The following is an 8,880-nucleotide window of genomic DNA, read 5'->3' as shown; positions in this document are numbered from 1 at the left end:
AAGGAACAGGGGAGAAAAGAAGTAAGATTAAGAAAAAAAATAAACAAATAAAAAAATAACACGGAGACAGAAAAACATGACAGAGTGAAGACAAGTTGAGAGGATGAAGACATGAGACGAGAAGTGGTGAGAGATCACAGGACAGAGAGCTTCTTTGACAGCTAATGTGACATGCGTGACACTGGTTTAGCCTGAAGCCAAACTCCCAGGTCAGAGCCGCGTGTGTGTGTGTGTTTGTGGGTGTGTTTGCGTGTGTTGGCAGCTATGGCGAAAGATAAAGAGCTCACAGTAACATTCTGTGTTAGGATTTGCAATCACATGATGCCGCCTGCTGTCACACTTATGTCAAGCTGACTCCCGCAAACAGAAAACACACACACTTCACACAAACACACAAAAGCACTTTACCATTCAGACAATAAAAATAGAGATGTATGATTCATTTTCAGCTGTAAAAACACTCAACTTCTTTAGTTGCTGTTTATGGTTTTATTCATTTTCTTGATTAAAAACCTACAACATTGCCTACCAACCAAGGTATTGAGTCAGGTTAAGATAAAAAGGAGGGAACAGAGTTAATCATCAGTTAAAGCCTAAGGAGCAGGCCTATAAATGCACAGTTTAACAAAAAAATTAAACATCAGTAGTTCAGGAATAAAAAACAAACAAACATAAAAAAAAACAGGATTTTGAGCATATTTGTAGCTGTACGTAAAAGCAGTATGTACAATTGCTCAAAATGCATAACAAACAGTTCATATACAATAACCGAACAAGAGAACCGTTTGGAGAGGCTCCAGTCAGTACTGGCAACTTGCCACACAGCGTCACGCTTTAACATTCTCCACACCACAAAAAAGGTTAAAGGAAAAAATCATTGGCCCCTGCTAGCATTCATTGTCGAATTTGACGATCTATCTTTTGCTTATTGACCCCTAACCTCGTCTTTACACAACAATTCTGACCTTTGTCGCCACCCACTTTTGATGTTTAGTGTCATTTTTACAAGTTTGTTTTTCAGTTTTTGCGAATGTCACAGTGGTTTAAATGAATCAGGGCTTTTGTTTCTGTGTATTCATAAAATAGCAAAGTCAACATTTTAAAAAGGTTTTATACATCAACAGTCTTAAGACTAGTGGCGTCAGATGAACAGCAAAAAGCATTACACTGAGTTATAAGTGAATCTCATGTATCACAGATTCAGATCCACTGTTGTTTTATTTAGTCTCTTTTAGTCCACTATATCATTTCCCTCTTTTTATTTATTTTGTTGTTGGTTTGCTTGAGAGCTTTTATGCATAAATTACCCAAAGTTGAGACTGAGCCATCAGGTCAAGAAGATCAGATTGATACCATCAAAGCTGATTAAAACATTTTTCTTCAGCTTAAGTCAGAAATTTGGAGAAAATCTTAAAACACTGCAAGGAGTCACTAACTCTTGAGTACTAAGACAAAGTTTACGATCAACTCAACCCTTTAACTGCCTGGTCAACCAAACATTAGAGCACATTTAGAAAACACATTTGTAATAGTGCTTGCATGTATTCATCCCCCAAGGCAAGAAGAAGCAGACATTTTTTAACCAATTTTGTCTTGATTGGGCAGTTCAAGGGTTAAAATAACAGCAGCTCCAATCTCAGAAAATCTTGACTTGAATTTAGACTTGGTTTTAAATAAGGGGAGGATTCCAAAACCGTTGGTACTGTCATCTTATCACAATAGGGAGGTCCAAACCTCTAGAAAACATCAAGCAGTAGCAACAGCAGCTTGTTCAATGGATGTATTGTCTGAATGGAGCATTGAAAGGAGCCTGAAGAGCAAAACTAGCCAGTCTTGCTAGTCTTCTGTCATATTTGCAAAATCTTTACCCCTTTGCTATCAGGCTGAAAGACAAGTCATTTATCAACCTTTAATGATCCTTGCTTCCATGGGATTGTACTTTTAGTTATTTTATTTTAATTCAAAATGCAGAATACTTGTATATTTAGTCTCTTTGGTTTACACCATCTTTGATTGTCAGTTTCTCTGTCTAAATTCACACCACAGTGCTCAGTTTTACGGCAGACCAAGGTTTGCTTGTTTGTTCTGTATCTGAGTTCAGATGAGCCGTGATACTCACCAAACCATCAGCAGACCATCTTCAAAACCAGCAGTGGTTCAGGTAAAGCAACCCAGTGAGAAAGTACCCATCTGTCCGCCATTGACGATTGACGTAAACTGTTTGTGATGATGACTGGATGCCAAATGTGGGGTTGTAGATTACAACCCATCCTCTCTAAGACATTTCTCAGCAGTGTTCAGGTTCTACTTTAATTACCGTGGTTAATATATTTTATTAAAACAAAGTTTCTTATGAAAACGTGAATTTGACGAGCAGCATCTGCTTGCTGCTGTCATTCCTAGCTAGAATGAAGGCGTTGCATTTAGCTATAATTTTGTTCAGTGAGTGTTGGCGTTGTGAAACATGTCATGAGTTGTTCATGTGAGGTTGTTTTTGCCCAAACTTGCCCTAAAACATAGCATAATGAGAGGCTTTCAAATCAACTTTTCGGAGGGAACTAATATCCAGAAAGGACATCCCAATGGTTCGTGCGATGCCACAGAATCGGGTTTCATGCCTTTTCGGTCATACATCCAGTTTTTCTCCTCAGTTTTTGGTACCTCCTCAGGCTGTGGTGGACTTGTTGGTCATGCGGGAGTTGCTCTGGTCGGAGGCTTGCTCTGATACTTTAAGCTTCATACACGACTGCTTTTCATCCATTAACATCTCTGGAGGAAGGCACCAGCAGCACAGACACGACTGGAAAAGGACAAGACATGGTCGAGAATTAAGGAAGCGCAGACAGCAAGAAAAGAAGAAGAAATATGGACTTTGTTAACATACACAATACTTTAAATAAAGATCATGTTCTGGATTATATCATATTTTTAAAATAAAAATCAATAAGCAGCAAAAACATTTTTCTATCGCTGACTATACTTGTGTGCAAGCCAATAGCTTTATCTTAAATCCTAGTGTCTTTTTTGCAGAAGGTGAATACATTTTTTGTGATAATTTAAAAAAGCTAGTTTATTAAAAATAAACGATTGTGCCATATTAATACTGCTCATCATCCATGTTGTTGTATTTTGTGGCTCCCATAATAGTTAAACAATTAGCTAAATTTAATGTATATACTAAGGTGCAAACAGAAAAACTGTAAACCTTTATTTGACATGAAGGGCTGCCAACGAGCTCCATGATGCAACTTGCAGGTTAAATCATGTCACTTTTGTTTTTCATAAACATGTTTTCTAAAAGAATAATTAAAGGAAGGTCCATATGGGGAAATCATTTTGTCTGTGCATCATGTTTGTGCATGATTTTGCATGATACCTCCATCATATTTATAGTCGATACAGCCAAGTTGTCAGGCAAGTGGAACCATATTATAGCTTTCCATTCCTGTCTAGTTTTAATTAAAGTTTAAAGATCTCAGAGTACAAACTGGGGAAAATTGACTAATAAAATCAGGCAACTGATAGACAGAAAAACGACTAGAAAAAAGGGTGTCCTCTATTCTCAACTAAGTCCTTTCTGCAAATCAGGCATTAACAGTCAATATTCCAAATAAATTGTTCTATCCAACACGTATGACCTAACACTGACTTTTTTTGTATGCATGTAAATGTAGCCACTGCTTAGCTCCTTTTTGCTTTAATGGAACTGAATGACAGGAGAAAAAATAAAGAATAAAATGAACTATGGAATCCTTTGATCTTCTGCTAGGAAAGAAAGTAGGGCTTACAGGTTGCCCCTGCAGAGTTTCTTACCCTAAAACAGGTCTTGAAGCGTTTGCTGACCATGTAAAGGGCGATAGGGTTGATGCAGGAGTTGATGGATGCCATGTTGATGCCGATGTAGTCCAACACCAAAAAGAAACTGAATAGAATACAGACACATCTTGTTCTTTTTTGGGTTAAGTCTTATTTGTTGTGGAAAATGTTCATTGTTGCCTTGTTTTCTTTCCCCTTTGAGTGTGATAAGACAATGCTTTTTCTTACATACCTGAGCAACTCGCAGCGATTTGGATCTTCTTCATTATAAATGGTGATCTTCAGAATTCGACTCAGGTGAAGGGGAAGCCAGCACAGAGCGAAGACCAGAACCAGGCAAAACACTGTCTTAGCCACCTCCCTCCGCTGAATACACATAAATCTCAGTTTGATGTTGAAAGGATGGCTTTGCGATCTAAGCCTCTAAGGAGTTATAAATCTAAGAAAATATGCCTTTTAGGAAATTTTATATCCTTCTCCAAGTTTGTTTTTTTTTACAATTTCATCTTATTTGGTTTTTCTAACTTTCTGCTGGAACTCAATCAAAAAAAGATCAATACAACAATCAGTGTCAAATAAGCTGCTTTAACCTGTTTGAGGTGGTCACTGAGCGCAATCTGGACACCATTCTTCTTCCTTAGCATCTCACAGGTCATCAGGGTGTAGAAAATGGCAGTGCAGGCCAACGGCAAGCAGAAATATGCACCAAACAGCCACCAGTCCTTTGCTGATTTATAAAACTGTACAGGGAGAATAGATAAATTGAATTATGCTCAAACATCTGTGCTGGAGAACTGCAGCTGCAGCATGCAAGGCTGCAGATTTACTGGAGTGTGGTCTTAGTCTAATGTGGAATGAAGTGGGAGTGCTCAAGGGTGGGTTTCAAGTTCTTCCTGACAAACTTGTATTGATTTATCAAGACCTCAGCGGATTGAGAGATGAGATCTTTTTTTAATTGATGGATCTTCAGAACACACACACACACTGTGTGTCTGTAGGATTCTTTGCTGCTTAGGCAGAAGGTTTTAAACGTCTGTGTTTTACCTTCTGTGAATTGAATCGAACTCCAATCAGTTCATGAAGTGGTGATAGCTCAGCTGAGGGAGCTTTTGTGTGAAGTGTGCTTTTCACACAGCAGGTACATTTCCCTGTGCGTTTGGCTTTTATTCATAATTTAAGTGTGCACAACTGTGTCAATATCCACAGCTTTTTTTTTCAAAACAAATGACAGTCTGTTAATTTGTGCTTACCATCATAAATTCTGTTTTCTGCATAGGATGCAGCAAACAGATTCTCAAGTGTTCTCCTTTGTAGTACATGGTGATCATGTCAAAGGCTATTGCTTCAGGCACTGCCAGGATGATGGATAGTATCCAAATAAGTGCTATTTCAATAGCCATCCATTTTGGGACTCCAATCCCTTTGATTCGATTCCAAGATGCCACAGCCCGATACCTGGACGAGTAAAAAAAAAAAAACAGCGTTTGACTAAATGTGTGAGTAAAAATACAGAATTTAAAATAAATTATTGTGGGATATCTACTGTAGTTTATGACCACTTGCATCTGAAAGTAGAGACTGGTAGGTCATAAAGGACCTTGAGCTGCATACCTGTCGATACTTAAAGCACACAGACTCAACACAGTAATCCCCACTGAAGCCTTCTGGACAAACGGCACTAGTTTGCACAGATTCACTCCAAACGGCCAATCTTCTGCCAGGAGCTGGGGACAAACCGAAACAGAGAGGGCCATTCACTTTGTTAAACCATTGATTGAACAGAGCATAGCAAGCTTTCATTTTCCACAGTTTCTAAATCACAAGCTTCCAGTTTAGACCAAATATGCATGAAACTGATCTGATCTAGAACATCTAGAGCTGCAATGTTAACACTGTGGCCTTCCCCTGGGAGGCCCATGTGTTTGACCTCTAGACTTTATGACGAAGTCAGGTATAGTCCCCTTTAAGCACAGCTAAGTACTACTGAAAATGGACAACATGAGGGGATTTCTTTTCTGTCTTCCTTGGCGGGCAGCTGGAATGCAAGTGGAAAATCAATTGGAATCATATGCGACTCGAAATCTCGGCATAACTAGGCCATGAACCGCATGTGCTCTCTGATATGTAACCACAACCTGCTGTTTTTAGCGCACTCACCTCATATTTAAATATACAGATCGTCTGTGTTTGCCGGTCACACACAAAATGAACCCAACATGCCAGGAGACATGAGGGGATAAAGGAGCTCAGAAACCAGTGGAGTAATAACATTTCAGAGGTTGGAGCTCCGCTTTCACCACCGTGTGTCTGCACACTTGATTATGTGAAGAGTGTTAGGAATGTGTTTGTTTATTTTCATAATCCATTGGGGACCACCTGACAAGACATCACATCCAACCAGGAAATAGTTTAAATTCAGAATCTTAAGATCTGTTTATGCCTAATTTAAAATTGAAATTGCAATAGGAAGGTAAAAAACAACCCCACAAACGTACAAGGAATAAACTGGTTAAACTTAAAATCCACATTGATTTACCTTGTACACATTGATGGGGATACCGATGATTATATGCAGCAGGTCTCCAAGTGCTAAGCTTCCTATCAGTATGTTGGGCCCATTCCGCATGCATTTATTCTTGTAAATGATCCTTAATAGGGTGGAATTTCCAATGATCCCGATGATAAAAACTAGGCAGGACACCACTGTATTGATGTACTTGAAGGTATCCCGGATTTCGGTGGGTCCAGTGCACATGGGAGGTTGGCTGCGGCGGGGCAATGACATGTTAGGCCTCACCGGGCCCTGAACGTCCCTCTCCACCAGCCCAAGTCTCTGGGTGACAGCCAGAACGGACTGGACGTTTTTCTTCTTTGGCTCCAGTTGTCCACTGACCACAAATAAATGAGTCACCAAAAGAAGTAACTCCAAGCACAGGAGATGAGTCTTCATTCTTATCTTTGATTTTTGGCTTAATCCAACACTGCTGATCCTCTTTGTTGCTCCTGAAACAGACATTGCAAAATAAATCTGTTCATTAGTCGATGTGATTGCTAATTATGAGGAAACTGGGGTTTTTTCTGTATAAGGTAGAACGTTCTGGTGCAGTTAACAGCTAAATGAGTAGCTCTTTCAGTTTAAGGTAAATCTCTATCTTTTGTTTTTAGTGTTACAATAGAACATAAACTTCTTTTTTTATTTAGATGTTAACAAAGGGCCTTGAGAAATCCCTTCTGTAATTATACTGGTAGTAAAAAAAGAGGTAAACTTTTTGTTTTATTCATTCTAGTACTTCTCCACCATTATCATTTACTTAGGTATAGAATTTGAACTTTTTATACATAAATAAACCCATGAAAGAAGAAAAACAACAGAATCAAATTGTAAACTGAAGTTTATCAGGGACGGACCCATGGAGGAGGGCAAGGGGGCCAACTGCCCCTCCAGAAAAAAACTTTGCCCCCCAATTTTTGAGTCAATATCATTATCATTATTGACAAAGATTAAGAAATCATCAATACAAGCTTCTTTAAGGATTACAAACACAACAAAAGCAATATTTTTAATAGCACCACAGCTAAAAGAACAGCTATACTAATATTTAATATATGTATTTAATATATGTTTATAAATAATTTACATTTTTGTATCCTTTTATATGTGACGACTTTCGACTCTGCTGCCACCCCTCCAAAGTTTTCTGCAAAATTAGCCTTTATCGAGAGTCCATCACTGGGATTAATTGTCTGTTTTTTCAGTGCAGTAACCTATACTGTTAACCAAAAGTAAGAAGTATCTTTTTTGTTGTAATTAATTAACCAATCAATGAGTTTTTATATAGCACTTACAGAAAACAGGAGCAACCAAAGGGCTCAACAAGAAATCAATTGAAGATAAAAACACAGTTTAATTAAAATGTTCGAAAAATTCAATGTTTTTCTTACCTTTCCCCAAAGGAATGCAGGAATTGTGTGATGGTTAGACCCAATAATTTCAAAGTTCCTCAGTAGCTTTCAGGCCCCTTAGATTCCTGAATCACAGGATGGCAGCCACATCGGTGCCAGTACAGTCATCTCCAGAGCGGGCAGTCCTCTCAGTGAGCAGGGACAGATGTGGCTTGTTCTGGTCGTCTTCTTCTGACTCCTGAGGCTGAGAGAACAGTCTCAAGAGTCTGGAGAGTTGATCCCGGCCCCTCCGACCCCACCTCTTTTTATGTAGAGGAGGGGTTGGAGAAAGACAGGAGAAGAGAGGCCGGATCATCACAAGGTATTCAGTGTTACCAAAGTGTCCTAATTTTTAGACAGACAGCTCAAAGTTACACATCTGCTCACAAAGAAGCACATTGTTCGCTTTCAGCTTGTAGTGCCAAAATTATTTTGCTGCAATGAAAAATTTACAGCAAAAATAATACCGGTAATCTAAAACCATGACTTCTAATGTTTTCCAACTTTAACAATTGTGTTTTAACCTTTTATTTTATATATGTAATAAATGACAGTAAGTGGTCTGTATATTCTTTTTGATATTTGAAATGATTATTATCATGGTCAGGATTATACTGAGGATGATTATAAGTGATCTGATGAGTCCATTTCAAAATATTTCCACACGATTTGCTTTAACTTCCATTTTTAGGTTAATCCTCAGCATCACACTTCTGATAAAGAGATTTGTCAATTTTCTTTCAAAACAAAACCGTTTTTTCATTGCAAAAAGGGCAAATAAAAGGACAAATGTGGCTGCTCGCACATAAGACAGATCTAATTTTTATGTTGCTAACTGAACAGGGTTATTTTCAACCCACCTTTAGACATATTGCAAATGAGTAAGTCTAAAGATTTGATTATTTGTAAGTAATTTTATTATGCTTTTTTATCTGTCCATCTACTCCCATTCATGCTTCAGGCTGAGTTAGAAGAGTTTTCTCGTGATAAACGTTACAAATTTAAAGTTGGTTTGATGCTTCTTTTAGGAAAAAGTCCACTTTAGACACCCTATCCTCCTCCAGAGCAGAGACAGCTGGGGATTCCTTATGGAGGAGCTGGAGGAAGTTGCAGGAGACAAAG

At 38.4% G+C, this 8,880-nt stretch overlaps 1 protein-coding gene across 1 annotated transcript; it reads right to left on the bottom strand.

Annotated features, from left to right (window-relative positions):
• Positions 1–466: 466 nt before the first annotated feature.
• Positions 467–7,987, bottom strand: ednrba (endothelin receptor Ba). The gene is made up of 8 exons (XM_004079006.5): positions 7,759–7,987; positions 6,353–6,819; positions 5,428–5,540; positions 5,067–5,271; positions 4,407–4,556; positions 4,049–4,182; positions 3,814–3,922; positions 467–2,800 (listed from the first exon to the last, which is right to left on the bottom strand). Exons 2-8 carry the CDS (start codon positions 6,764–6,766, stop codon positions 2,666–2,668), a joined length of 1,260 nt encoding a protein of 419 aa, XP_004079054.1. The 5' UTR covers positions 6,767–6,819; positions 7,759–7,987; the 3' UTR covers positions 467–2,665.
• Positions 7,988–8,880: the final 893 nt, after the last annotated feature.

Source organism: Oryzias latipes, chromosome 17 (assembly GCF_053564925.1).
Source record: "Oryzias latipes strain Hd-rR chromosome 17, Olatipes_Hd-rR_3.1".
NCBI classification, from domain to species: Eukaryota; Metazoa; Chordata; class Actinopteri; order Beloniformes; family Adrianichthyidae; genus Oryzias; species Oryzias latipes.
The sequence above is the reverse complement of the archived record's forward strand: the minus strand, read 5'-3'. Positions and strand labels throughout refer to the sequence as shown.